This window comes from Galeopterus variegatus, unplaced genomic scaffold (assembly GCF_000696425.1).
Source record: "Galeopterus variegatus unplaced genomic scaffold, G_variegatus-3.0.2 Scaffold1042, whole genome shotgun sequence".
NCBI lineage: Eukaryota > Metazoa > Chordata > Mammalia > Dermoptera > Cynocephalidae > Galeopterus > Galeopterus variegatus.
In genome coordinates, this window is record NW_007727153.1 from 297593 (window position 1) to 312793 (window position 15201).

General features: G+C 35.1%; 1 protein-coding gene across 1 annotated transcript in view; it reads left to right on the forward strand.

The window, feature by feature from the left end:
• TEX9 (testis expressed 9) overlaps positions 1-15201 on the forward strand; it is a 51254-nt gene that overhangs the window by 21893 nt on the left and 14160 nt on the right. Inside the window, exons 7-9 of the mRNA XM_008574414.1 lie at positions 1584-1762; positions 4305-4387; positions 4812-4985. Of these exons, the coding sequence (XP_008572636.1) occupies positions 1584-1762; positions 4305-4387; positions 4812-4985 (436 nt within the window). The remainder of the gene's footprint in view (positions 1-1583; positions 1763-4304; positions 4388-4811; positions 4986-15201) is intronic.

The following is a 15201-nucleotide window of genomic DNA, read 5'->3' on the forward strand; positions in this document are numbered from 1 at the left end:
CATTCTCTCCCCCTGAGCTCTAGTGGCCCCTGCCTGGCTGTCATTGCTTTTTTAATGGTTGTAAATGGGTCGATTATGGGAGACAGTGATGCTGGGGACAGTCTATTCAACCTTGCTCCAGAAGCCGAATCATTCTTAATTATTAAGCTATTTCTGTTTCTCCAGGTCTATTTATACCCCCAAATTATAAAGATATACTGCATATATCTTATCCACATTCAGTAATTTAAAATAGTTTCTACTCAGAAATGTTTTGTAGCAGTTAATGAACATTTTGTATTTTTTCTCTTAAGCCAAGTTACGACATTTCAAATGTTTTAAATGTTATTTTTAGTGAGATATTTGCTTAGAACTTGACTAGAACCTAGCTTTTTGTCTCTGCTTAGTTCTCTCAAATAGATTAAATGTCTAGAGTTTGAGTATTTAACAGAGTGCCGTACATTATCATGTATGTTGAAATACAAAATGATTTGGCATGCTCTAAATAAGGCTATAGTATAATTAAAATTTACATTTTATTGTTTTTGGTGAGAAAGAATTCAAGACTGTCCTTAGTATTATAAGCATAAACAGGAACCCAACAGGCTCTCTAGGATATAAGGCTTTCTAGAAAAGGAAGAGGGTTGGGTTGCACCAACCAGCTTCTTATTCTCAGTAAGTTATTACATTTTTAGGTCTATTACTTACCTAAACTGATAATTATGTTATAATTCTGGAAAGATCTTTGTTAATTCTTGTCTTTTAATAACTTTTGTTTTTATAATAGAGAAGAAAAAATTGAGTGAAAGGATAAGGAAGAGAAAGTAAATATAGATTGAAGAAAACATGCTACATACATACATACATACATAATTGAGAAGGCTTATCTTGTTTTCTTTCAGACTTCATGTTTACATTTTAAAGAAAAGATTGTTTTTCCACATAGAATTCTGAAGCCTTTGCTTATGTGTTAAGAGTAAGTGAGGTTTCTTGAACCATAAACTTGATGTGTCAGTAGGTTAGGCCTGGCCCATTCCTCAGTCTTCTAGAAGTGACCTTTATTTCATATTTCTCTGTGCACTTCATTTAAAAAAAATCAAATCCAACTTTCTGGTCAACTTTGATGCTTGTTAGACTGTGTCTCTTTAGGTGGGAAAAAAATGCTGTTTTATTCAGCTAATAACTGTTCACTCTGTAATTCTTTCTCAAGAGGTATTATTCTTTGCTGTTTGTAGAATTATGGCTAGAAGGATGTTAGTTTGTACAGTTCTTCTCTGGCAGCATGTAAAATTAAAAGCCACAGGCTGGATTTGACCTACGAGGCCAAGTTTAGACTCTTAGTTTTGATGTTTACTTGTTCAGAGGCAAGGTCTAGACCAACTGGACTCATAAAGCTTTCTCTAGCTCTGTGGTTGTGTTATTCACAAAGACTGAACGTCTTCTAAGTCTCTTATAAGATAGTCCTTTGTCTACTGTAGATTTCAGCATAAAGTTGAACTGTGTGATAATTTTGATCTGCACTTTTATTTGGGTAAAAGCTATATTTCCTTTCTACCTTTCTATTTATGTTTATATATACATGTATGTATTTTTTTATTTTTTAGCGTTAAAATAAAATACTCTGATGTACAAAATGCCAATGATGTTGCCATTCCAGAGGATTTCTCAGACTTTTCTCTTGCAAAAACAATTAGCAAAATTGAAGGGCAACTGGAGGAAAAAGGCTTACCTGAATTTATAGATGACGATATTTTCTCCGGTGTTAGTAATGACATTGGAACAGGTAGGTTTTCTTTTGTTTGTTATTTTTATCTTTATATAACAATTACTTAGAAAAAGAGATCTTTAGGGAACTATTTCTTGCATTTAAAAAGTTTTGTGATGTCTTTGATTTGTTTTAGGATAATCTAGTGTGACAGGGTGGTGGGAGAGTGAATGGGTTTGTAGATGAAATAAAATTGGCCATGAGTCAATAATTTTTAAAGATGGGTGGTGGTGAAGTGGGGGTTCATTGACCTAGTCTCTCTACTTTTGTTTATGTTTGATATTTTCCATTGTGAAAATAAAAAAGACTATATTATACTAGTTTCATTGAATATTCTTCAACTAAAATGAAAATGCTCCATAGCTTATCATTAAAACATTAAAATAAAAGTTTCTCTGAATTCCTTTCATGTTACCATATTTTATTTATTGCATGTTAAATCAACACATGCAAAAGGATAAATGAATTACTGGTGTAGCACCAGGTAAAATAATCAAATGGGTTTTCTAATAAATATAATTTTCCTTCTTGTTAATTCTCTGCATATCACCAGGAAAATAAGAATATGAAGTTTAGATCATCTAAAGACATTTGTATTAATTACCAGTAATGTCTCTAAAATTGTTAAATTTATGAAGAGCCACTTATGCTATTGAAATAAAAATAAGACAATTGAGTGTATATGAACTAGTTAATGCTGAACTATAATACAATTAATTGTGACTTCAGGCAAGCCCCTTAGCCCCTCTGTAATAGCAATTTCTTCATTTGAAAGTTTAGTAGTTTATATTAGATGATCATAAAATTTATCTTTAAAATTTTCTGATTCTGTGAAAAATCGTAACAATTTAAATATGTAATGATTGTTGTGTTTTGCATACTAGTTAGTCATAAGTGGGGAGCAATTCATTTATGCATTTATTATATTTACTGACCTAATCGAGCTTTCTGGGGCTAGTTGTGGGGAGGGAGGGTAAGTGGACCCTGAAGTTGCCTTATGTCTCTCTTAAGGTGCCTTCAAGGACATGATGGTCAGATGTTCGCTGTTCCTCAGTAGACAGTTTTCCCCATGTCTCTGTTAGAATGGTCCTGTTCCTAGACACTTGGAACCAGGACAGATTTTTACCTTACGTGCTACTTTTTTTTTCTTATTGCTCTCTGCCACTTTGCCTCCCTGTCTTCTCTTTTTTAGTATCTTTGGCTTAGGTGGTCTCCCCTTTTGGGAGAATTTTCTGTTACTCCAGATGATTGCTCAGAATGGTTGGGTTACGTGTGGGAGGAAAAGACCACCAAGTAGAGGTTTGTGAGCACAGACTGCTTTGTAAGATTAAAGTTCAGGTGGGTTGGGGAGGGGAGGTTACTGCTGTGGGCCTGCAGACTTGAGAGCACTCAGCTCCTTGAATTAAAGTTGAGGTAGAGTTACTGAGGTTAGAGTTGGGGAGAGAAAGAGATAGGAAAAGTCATGTTCTCTATTATTCTGTCCTCCTTTCCCCCACAGACCAACTACTGCCAACTTCACACTTTTTGTTTCCTTCTATCTCTTGCTCACCTGGAGTTACATGAGAGGCTGGAAGGAGAATTGAGGGCAGAGAGATCTAGGGTTACAGCCAATGACAGTTCATCAGTTCCATGGTAACCCTGGGGGCACTTCAAAAAAACCCAGGAAGTATGTATGGAGATGTTTTGTGTTCTGTACATCACATGTGGGATTTGTCCTAATGACTTCTCACAGGTAGTTGGGAGTGTTTCCTCAAGGTAACCTCCATGAGGGCAAGGCTTGTTTTATAATATTCCTATTATGCCTGGAACGTAGTAGCGACTTTATATTTTTTGAATGAATGCCTGGATGAATTATGGGTGAGTTCTAAGTTCAGTTTTCACTTTATTTACTTTATGAGCCTATACACCTCAAAGATGTACTGCTGATATTATTGAATAAAGGACTTTTGCTAGCAATGGTGTGTAAAGGATAGATCTTAATGAGGGTTTGTGGGAGAGCGCTTCGACATAAGATATTAGTGCATTTCTTTGCTTCTAAGACACATTTACTACATTTTAACTTCCCAGAAGTTGGGACGAATGTTACAATCAATAGCATTTTATAATCACAATGGCTGGGATTGAAGCTGAGTTTTACTAGAGAGAATTCATGTTTGTTTTTGCCAAACACTTGGGAACATTACTGACCTGAGACACTTTAAATTCTGTTTGATATATTTTGGACCTGCTAAGTATGAATTCAGCATGAAAACTTACGTGAGTATTGGCTTGTGGTTCAGATTCTCAGGAGAGGTTTTTTTCTTTTCCTTCCCTCTTTCTTTACTCAGTTCCAGTGTTGAGATGTGAGTAGTTCCTTGCACTTCCTTTCTGTTGGGTGGATTTATTTCTCATTTATCTTTCCATTAAGAGTATTTAGTGTCTTTAGGGCCCACTAGAAGGGGTCTCCTATTAGACTCCCCATCGTGTGCATTTTTTCCCTTATAACATAATGGTCTATCTTAAAATTGATGACACCTTAGATTCAGCAAAAGACAGTAAATATAATTATTTAAATCTACAGAAGCGCAGATCAGATTTCTAAAAGCCAAACTCCATGTTATGCAGGAGGAATTGGATAATGTTGTATGTGAATGCAATAAAAAGGTAAGTTTTTAAAACCTCTCAAAAGAAATCCTCTAATATTCAAAGACATTTTAGGAGCAATTTCAGTTACATTTTTAAACAGCTTTATTTAGATATAATTTACAGTTAAATTTTGAATTAAATATTATTTATAAATACTGAACTTTATTTTGAGATGTTGAATTTTCATAGAGCTGAAGAATTTTAAATTTGTTACAATTAGAATTCTCTATATTAGACTTAACAAGCGTAAGCTATTAAACACAAATAAAACATCTGACTTCCATTTTTGAAGATGAAAAAGGAATGTAATTTGTTTTTCTTCATGAGATGGGTATAAATATCTCATCAAAGATCATATGAAATTTCTTTTTGTTTTCTGCTTTATGTTTTGATACCAAATTTTGTGCACTTATTCACATAATCTATAATTTCATAACTATAGGAGGATGAAATTCAGGATTTAAAGTCTGTAGTAAAAAATTTTGAAGAAGATTGTGTGAGACAGCAGCGAACAATTAATATGCAACAGTCTCAAATAGAAAAATATAAAACTCTTTTCGAAGAAGCAAACAAAGAATGTGATGGATTACAGCAACAGTTGTCTTCGGTAGAAAGGGTAATAATTTTGCTATTTTTCCTAACTGAATGCCAAAGACACACTAAAATTATTAAAGTTACACATCTGTCTAGCCACCACTTTTGATTGTTCAGTTATTTTATTAATATTTACTAAAAGTCTTCCTCCTTATATGGGAGTATTTTTTTAAACAACTTTATTGAGTTATAATTCACCCTTTTAAGGTGTATAGTTCAGTGGCTTTTAGTATATTCAGAGTTGCAATCATCATCATAATTTTAGAACATTTTCATAACCCCAAAAAGATACTTTGTACCCTTTAGCTACCATACTCTAATCTTCCTTCCCCAAACCCTTCTAGCCATAGTCAACCACTAATCTATTTTCTGTCTTTATAGATTTGTCTATTCTGGAAATTTCATACACATAGAATCATACAATATGTAGTCTTTTTTGACTAACTTATTTAATCTAATCTTTTCAGAGTCCATCCATGTTGCAGCACCTATCACTACTTCATTTCTTTTTATTGGCAAGTAGTATTCCATTATATGGATATAACACATTTTACTTATCAGCTGGTAAACATTTGGGTTGTTGCTACTGTGTGGCTATTTTGAATAATACTGCTGTGAACATTCATGTACAAGTTTTTGTGTGGACATATGATTTCATTTCTCTTGGTTATATACCTAGAAGTGGAATTGCTGGGTCATATAGTAACCTTTGTTTAACTTTTCAAGGAACTGTTGACTGTTTTCCATACCAGCTGCACCATTTTACATTTTACACTTCTACCAGCAGTGTATGAGGGTTCCAATTTCTCCACATTCTCACCAACATTTGCTAGATTATCTTTCGGATGATAGCCATCCTACTGCTGTGAGGCAGCTCATTGTAGTTTTGATTTGCATTTCCCTAATGACTAATGATGTTGAGCATCTTTTTTATATGCTTGTTGCCCATTTGTATATCTTTTTTGGAGAAATGTCTGTTTAGATCCTTTGCCCAATTTTTAAATTGGAATTTTTTTATTACTGAGTAATAAGAGTTCCTTATATAGTCTAGATACAAGTTTATTATAATGTATGATTTGCAAATATTTCTTCCAGTCAGTGGGTTGTCTTTTACTTTCTTTACAGTGTTCTCTGAAGCACAAAAATTTAATTTTTATGAAGTTCAATTTATCTCATTTTTCCTTGGTTGCTTATGCTTTTGTTCTTATATCTAAGGGGAGAATATATTTTAAATAAAATATTCCATTTAAAAAATTTTATATTAATGTACCATTGTGAAAACAAAAATAAAACATGTTCAGGATGACTTTGTAAAACTTGATGATGTGAATTATGTAATATAGCATCTACTGAGATTTAAGTAGTAAGAAATATACCTCCTTCATTAATACATCATATTTCTCTTTAGTATTTTCATATAAAAGAGTCTACTTTTAAACATTTGGTCTTGTATAGTTAGCATTATCTCCTGGTAATACATTTTAACATCAAGTTTATTTAGATATAATTTATATGCAGTAAATTCACCCTTTTTAGTGTACAATTTTATGAGTTATGAAAAATGCATTAGTCATATAATGGTCACCATAACTGAAATACAGAACACTTCCATCATCCCCGAAAATTCCCTGTGAATTTAGCCAAGTCCTCTCTCCATTGTCCCCAGGCAACCACTGACGTGCTTTTGGTTCTTAATATTTTGGCCTTTTCCAGAATGTCATATGAATGGAATCACATAGGATGTAGCCTTTTGATTCTATTTTTTTTTTCACTTAGAATAAAGCATTTGAGACTATGTTGTACTCCATTCCTTTTTATTGCTGAGTAGTATAAACATTTAATGTACCACAGTTTGTTTACCCGCTCATCTAGTAATCCAAGTTAATTATAATATCTAATAGTGTAAGCCTGTGCTGCCCAGTATGGTAGCCACTCACCATATGTGGCTAAATTGTGATGTGCTGTAAGTGTAAAATAAACATCAGATTCTGAAGACTTAGTACAAAAAAAAAAAAAAAGAAAGAATGTAAAATATCTTAATTTTTAAAATATTGGTTACATGTTGAAAGAATATTTTGGATATATTGGGTTAAGTGAAGTATGTTATTAAAAATAATTTTACCTGTTTCTTTTCAACCTTAAAGTGGCTACTAGAAAATTTAAAATTACATATGTAGTAGTTTGTACTTCTATTTTATTTCTATTGGCCTAAGGTTTTATTTTATTTTTTAACATTTATTTGTACATATTTATGGGGTACAGTATGTTATTTCAGTACATGTATATACTGCACAATGATTCGCTTAGGGTAGATAGCATTGTTATGTAGCCATTAGTCCACCACTTTCCCTCCTCCCCCATCCCCCCCTTGCCTCTGCTAACCATTATTCTACTCTGTTTCTGAGAACTTTTTTATTTTGAGATTCCACATGAGTGAGATCGTGCGGTATTTGTCTTTTTTGTGTCTGACTTACTTCACTCAACGTGATGGTTTCTGGTTCCATCCATGTTGCTGCAAATGATAGGATGTCATTTTTTAAAATAGCTGAGTATATTCCATTATGTATAGATACTATGGGTTTTTTTTAATCCATTCATCCATTGATGGACATTTAGGTTGATTCCATCTCTTGGCTGTTGTGAGTAGTGCTGTGATGTACATGGGAGTGCAGGTGTCTTTTTGATATATTGATTTCATTTCCTTTGGGTATATACCCAGCAGTGAGATAGCTGGGACACAGGATAGATCTAATTTTAGTTCTCTGAGGAACTTCCATACTGATTTCCACAGAGGCTGTACCAGTTTACATTCCCACTAGCAGTGTAAGAGTTCCTTTTTCTCTGCATCCTCACCAGCATTTGTTATGTTTTGTCTCGTTGATAGTAGCCATTCTAACTGCAGTGAAATGATCTCATTGTGGATTTAATTTACATTTTCCTGATGATTAATGATGTCAAGCCTTTTTTCATGTGCCTGTTGGCCATTTATATGTTTTCTTTTGAGAAATGTCTGTTCAGATAGTTTGCTCATTTTTAAATTGGGTTATTTGTTTTTCTTTTGCTTTTGAGTCATTTAAGTTCCTTATATATTCTGGATATTAGCTCCTTGCCTGGTGTGTAGTTGGCAAATACTTTCTCCCATTCTGTAGGTTGTCTCTTCACTTTGTTGATAGTGTCCCTTGCCGTGCAGAAGCTTCTTAGTTTGATATAATCTCATTTGTATATTTTTGCTTTAGTTGCCTGTGCCTTTGTAGTCTCACTCAAAGAAGTGCTTCACACTCCCATTTCGTGTAGCATTTCCTCTGTGTTTTCTTTTAGTAATTTCATAACTTTGGATCTTAAATTTAGGTCATTGATCCATTTTCAGTTGATTTTTGTATTCCGTGAGAATTGGGATGTACTGTGTCAATCTTTTGCATATGGATATCCAGTTTTCCTAGCACCATTTGTTGAAGAGACTGTCCTTTTCCCATTGTATATTTTTGGCACCTTGTTGAAAATCAGTTGGCTGTAAATGTGTGGGTTTATTTTGGGGGGTCTCTATTCTATTCCATTGGTCAATTTGTCTTTATGCCAGTCCATGCTGTTTTGGGTACCACAGTCTTATCGTATATTTTGAAGTCAGAAAGTGTGGCACTTCCAACTTTGTTCTTTTTGTTCAAGATTGTTTTAGCTATACAGGGTCTTTTGTGGTTCCATACAAATTTTAAGATCATTTTTTCTATTTCCCTGAAGAATGTCATTGGTATTTTGATAGGGATTGCACTGAATGTGTAGATTGCTTTTTGGGGGGGAGCTGAATGTGATTATTTTCTTGATTTCTACTTAGGCTATTTTATTGTTGGTGCATAGGAAGGCTATTAATTTTTGTGTGTTGATTTTGTATCCTGCCACTTTACTAAATTCATTTATGAGTTCCAATAATTTTTTGGTGGAGTCTTTGAAGTTTTCCATGTATAGGATCATCAGCAAATAGGGATATTTTACTTCCGCCTTTCCTATTTGCATGCTCTTTCTTGCTTTCTCTTGACAGGCTAGAATTTTTTGTACTATGTTGAATTAGAGTGGGGAAAGTGGGTATCCTTGTCTTGTTCCAGATCTTAGAGCAAAAGCCTCCAACTTTTTTCCATTCAGTATATGAGGTGTAGTTTGTTGCCTATGGCCTTTGTTGTATTCAGGTACACTCCTTCTATACCTAATTTGTTAAGTGTTTTCATTATAAAGCGTTGTTGGATTTTATCAAATGCTTTTTCTGCATATACTGAAATGATCATTTGTTTTTTTTCCTCTTCATTCTATTGATGTGATGTATCACATTTATAGATTTGCTTGCATTGAACCATCCTTGCATCCCTGGGATGAATCCCACTTGATCATGGTATATGATCTTTCTAATGTGTTAGTGGATTCTGTTTGCTAGTATTTTGTTGAGCATCTTCACATCTGTGTTCATTAGGGATAATGGTCTGTAGTTTTCTTTTTTGTTGTGCCTTTTTCCAGTTTTGGTATGAGGGTAATGCTGGCCTCATAGAATGAGTTTGGAAGTATTCCCTCCTCTTCAAGTTTTTGGAAGACTTTGAGAAAAATTGGTGTTAGTTCTTCTTTGAACATTTGGTAGAATATGGCATGAAGCCATCTGGTCCTGGGGTTTTCTTTGTTCAGAGACTTTTTATTATGCTTCTATCTCATTACTTGTTATTGGTCTGTTTAGGTTTTCTGGTTCTTCATGATTCACCTTTAGTAAGTTGTATGTGTCCAGGAATTTATCTATTTCTTCTACGTTTTCCATTTGTTTGCATATAGTTGTTCACAGTAGTCTCTTACGACCTTTTATATTTTTCTGGTATCAGTTGTAATGTTCTTTTTTTCATTTCTGATTTTATTTCAGTTTTCTCTCTTTTTTCTTTGTTAGTCTAGCTAAAGGTTTATTGATTGTTTCTTTTTCAAAAAAACCAACTCTTTGTTTCATTAATCTTTTGCATTGTTTTTTTAATCTCTGATTCATTGATTTCTGCTCTGGTCTTTGTTATTTCTCTCCTACTGATTTGGGGTTTGGTTTATTTTTCCAACTCCTTGAGGTGTAACATTAGGTTGTTTAGTTGGATTCTTTTTTCTTTTTTGATTTATTGCTATAAACTTCTCTGTTGGAACTGCTTTTGCTATATCCCATAGGTTCTGGTATATTGTGTTTTCATTTTCATTTCTCTCCAGCAATTTCTAAATTTCTTTCTTGATTTCTTCTTTGATCCATTCATTGTTTAGGAGCATACTGTTTAATTTCCATGTATTCATATGGTTTCTAGTGTCCCTTTATTTATTTATTTATTTTGTCCTTTTTGAGACTGGCTGCACCGCGCTCAGCCAGTGAGCGCACCGGCCGGCCATCCCTATATAGGATCTGAACCTGCGGCGGGAGCGCCATGGGCTCGGCCCTAGTGTCCCTTTTGTTGTTGATTTCTAGTTTTACTCCATCATGGTCAGACAAAGTAATTCATATAATTTCCAGTTTTTTAAATTTGTTGAGGCTTGTTTTGTAATCTAACATACAGTCTATTCTAGAGAATGTTCCATGTGCTGCTGAGAAGAATGTGTATTCTGCAGTCATTGGATGAAATGTTCTATAAATGTCCATTAGATCAAGTCAGCCTATAGTAGAGATTAATTCTGATGTTTCCTGGTTAATTTTCTGTTTGGATGATCTGTCTTTTGCTGAAGGTGGGTTATTAAATTCCCTAACTATTGTGTTGGAGTCTATCTCTCCTGTTAGGTCCAATAGTAATTAGTTCATATAACTGGGTACTCCAGAGTTGGGTGCATATATATTTAGAATTGTTATATCTCCTTGTTGAATTGGTTCCTTTATCATTATATGGCCTTCCTTATCTTTTTTACTTTCCTTGGCTTGAAGTCTTATCTATAACTATAGCTGCTCCTGCTCTTTTTTGGTTTCCATTTGCATGATATATCTTTTACCATCTTTTCACTTTCACATGGTGTGTGTCTTTATCAGTTAAGTTTCTTGTAGGCAGCATATTGTTGCTTCTTATTTTATAATCCATTCAGCCACTCTGTGTCATTTTATTGGGGCATTTAATCCATTTACATTTAGGGTTATTATTGATATACAGGGACTTGTTACTGCCATTTTGCTGGGTTTTTTCTAATTGTTTTGTGGATCCTTTTCTCCTTTTTTCTGGTCTTACTGTATTCCTTTGTGGCTGAGTGGTTTTCTCTAGCTTTACATTTTGCTTTCTTGCTGTTTATTTTTAGTATGTTTCTTCTAAGTTTTTGTGTTGTGGTTACCATGAGGCTTACAACAAATGTGTTATAGTTATAACAAATTATTTTAGACTAGTAATAACTTTTATATTTAAGAAAAAAGAAAAACACCAAAGCCGACTCTACACTTTGTCTCCCCCCAACTTTTTGACAATTTTTTGTTTCAAGAGACATCTTTTCATATTGCCTTTCTCTTACATGGTTACTGTATGTACTAGTGTTTTGTTAGGTTTGTCCTTTGGTCTTCATACTAAGGATATAAGTGGTTTATTCACTACCCTTACAACATTGGGGTATTCTGAGGTTGTCTGTGAACTTACTTTACTAATTCGTTATGTATCTTCAAATGTTTTCTTAAATCATTTTTAATGTTTTAATGTTTCCTTAGTGTCCTTGTCTTTCAAATTGAAGAGCTCCCTTTAGCATTTCTTGTAATGCAGGTCTAGTGTTGATGAATTCCCTTAGCTTTTATTGTCTGGTAAAGACTTTTTCTCCTTCCTAGTTTAATTTTGCCAGATACAGAATTCTTGGCCAACAATCTTTTTCCTTCAGCACTCTGAATATATTATCCCATTTTCTTTTGACCTGTAGGGTTTCTACTGAGAAATCTGCTGAGAGACGTATTGGGGCTGCATTGAATTTTATGTGTTTCTTTTCTCTTGCTGCTTTCGATATTGTGTTTGATTTTCAGTAATTTGATTATGATGTGCCTTGGGGTGTTTTCCTTGGACTGAATTTGACTGGCAACCTCTGAGCTTCTTGTACCTGGATACTGTCATCTTTCTCCATATTTTGGTAATTTTCAGCCATTATTTTTTTGAATATGCTTTCTGCATCTCTTCTTTTTTCCTCTCCTTCAGGTATGCCAATTATGTGGAGGTTATTTCGCTTGAGGGAATCCCATATTTGCTGTTTTTCTGTTTCACTTTTTCTTTTTTTTTGATCCTCTGGATAATTTCGTGTGTTTTATCTTCAAGCTCACTGACTCCTCTGGTTAAGTTTGCTGTTGGAGCTTTCTATTGAGTTTTTCAATTCAGATAATGTTTTCTTTATATCTAGGATTTCTGCTTTATAAAAAATTGACTGTATTCTTTTGTCAAGCTTCTTGTTCTGCTCCTGAATTATTTTCCAGATATCATTTAATCTTCTATTTGTATTCTCTTATGACTCCCTAAACTTCCTTAGGAGAGTTATTCTGAATTCTCGGTCAGACATTTCATATATCTGTTGTTCCTCTGCATCCATTGCTTCTGGTGCTTTGTTTCATTTGGTGGCAACATATTTCTGTTCTTTCTCTATCTTTTGTCTTTACATTGATGCCTAGGCATTTGAGGAGACTGCTATTTGCTGCTGATTCTCTGGGGAAAGTTTTTTGTGAGGATTGTTAATCACCTCCGAGTCTGGTTTGTGTGGAAATACCAGGCTGGGCTGGGGTCTTTCCTGCAGATTGAACCTCCTGCAGTTCTGTTGCCCTGACTGATTTACACAATGAGACCAGCTGCCCATGCTGCACCCAGTGTTCCCCTGGTGGGCCTGTCTTTCTCCTGCACTCCAACCACTTTCCGTGGAGCAGGCCACGTACGCATCCCTTGTGATAACTCACCAGCTTCTGGGCGGCTCTCCTCTCCAGTTGGTTGTAGCTGTCTGCTCCTATGTGGGTCTGGGAGAATTTTCCCAGTGGTCTTTATGGCCTGCGGTCTGGTATGGTGTGCTCTCAAGCCCTCCTTTCCCCTGCAGACTCCAAGCAGGTTTACACAAAGGGTGCCACTGCAGCTTTTTCCAGCTTGTGTAACAGCTAGTCGTCACCTCTGTACAGGGCTGGCTCAGAACAATAGGCATTGTGCCTATACCTTTTCACCATTGCCTTTGGCACCTTCACAAGCTTCATGGGTCTCTCCTCCTGCTCCCCCAGCTCTAGCAGTTCCACGTTGGCAATCTTTGGTTTTTAATAGGTGCAAATTGGTTACTTGTGGGAGGGTAAGATGCTGGGAATCGTCTATTCCATCATCTTGATAATGTCACTCCCGTCTAAGTTAAAACTGTTGTATCTGGGAGAACAACTGTGTTTTAATTTGTCGTGGCTTTACCATTTGTCATTATGCACCCAAGCTCGGGTCATATCACTGTTCTAGTTTCACATAATCTTCAAACCTTGGTCACATCTTTGATTCTTTTTTTGTTTTTGGCTCTCATACCCAATCCTGTGCATAATTTCTTCCAAATGTTTTTCATTCTTTTCTTTTAATTCCCACTTGGTTCAAGCCATTATTATCTTGTTTCTGAATTCTCTTAGCTGGTCATTTTGTGCCCATTATTTTTTCCTTATCCATTGTATCCCAAAGGGCTACATGGATTATACCTTGCCCTTAGTATGGGAAAATTATCTGAGTGGAAACTGAGTCTGAGTTAAGCAGATTGCCCAAGATTATACAGGTAGTGGCAGAACAGTATTCAAACTGTGCTTGTCTGACTCCAAATTCTGTGTTTTTCCCACAAATCTTATAGACTCTTCCCACGACCACCCCGAATTAAATGAACATAAACACATAGCTATTCCAAAATCTCATTGCAGTTTAGAGTTAAATATTTGAAACTTTTAGTTCACAGTGAATGTACTAAGCAGTTATGATTCACGGGCTACTTGACGGTTTTTGTAAAAACTTCCGTTGGCTTTGAACTTCCCAGCTTGGATCCTTGTCTACCCCACCACAGAGGCATAATAATTCTCATGGGTTCGGTGGAGCTCACAACTGAATCTTTCTCTGCTAATTCCATTCATTTTATCTCTCTTTAGAAATAAATCTCAATGTATAGTTCGCAGAAATGCAAAATAGAAATGCTTAAGTTTGATGGACCTGCTTCTATAAACCTGCAAAAGCCAGCTGTTTTAAAAATTATGATGTATATTAACTTATTTTAGCTGCTGATGCTAACAGTCTTTTCTAAAATATAAAAACAGAAAGCATTTTATTTCAGCATTGGATTTTGTTTTTCTGTTAATGATTTTTTTAAAAAATCAACTTTATTGAGGAATAACTTAATTAAAACATGCTTGTGTTAAGCATACAATTCAATTTTGACAAATTAATACATCCTCATAACCACTATCACAATCAAGATAAGGTAAATTTCCATCACCCCTGCAAAATTTCCTTTGTATCCCTCCCCCATAAATCTCCAGCCTCTAACCATGGTCCCAGGCAACCACTGATCTGAATTCTTTCACTACAGATTAGTTTCTCCTGTTCTAAAATTGTATATAGATATGGGCCAGCCCGGTGGTGCACTGGAGAAGTGCGCCGCTTGGGAGCGCGGCGGCGCTCCCGCCAAGGGTTTGGATCCCATGTGGAGGCCGGTTCCCGCTCACTGGCTGAGCACGGTGCGGGCGCAACACCGAGGGTTGCGATCCCGTTGCTGGTCCCCGGTATGGGTGCGACACCGAGGGTTGCGATCCAGTTACCAGTCAGTAAAAAAGACAAAAAAAAAAAATTGTATGTAGATAGAATCATAAATATGTACTTTTTGTGCCTGGCTATTTTTGTTCAGCATAATGTTTTTGAGATTTATCAATGTTGTTACATGTTTTGTGGTTTATTTTCTTGTATTGCTGAGTAGTAGTCATTTATAGATATACCACATTTTGTTAATTTCTTTACCAGTTGATGTGGGCATTCAAATTTTTTTCAGCTTTGGACTATTAGATGTAAAGCCACTGTGAATTTCCATGTACAAGTATTTTGTGTAAACACATGTTCTGGGGTATACACATCCAACATCACTCATGTTGGTTAAATACCTAGGAGTAGAATTTCTGGATCTTATGAAAGTGCATGCTTAACTTTTTAAGATACTGCCAAATTGTGTTCCAAAGTGATTGTACCATTTTACATTCCCACTAGCAATATATGATAGTTCCAGTTTCCCTATATCCTTACCAACACTTGGTATTATCAGTCTTT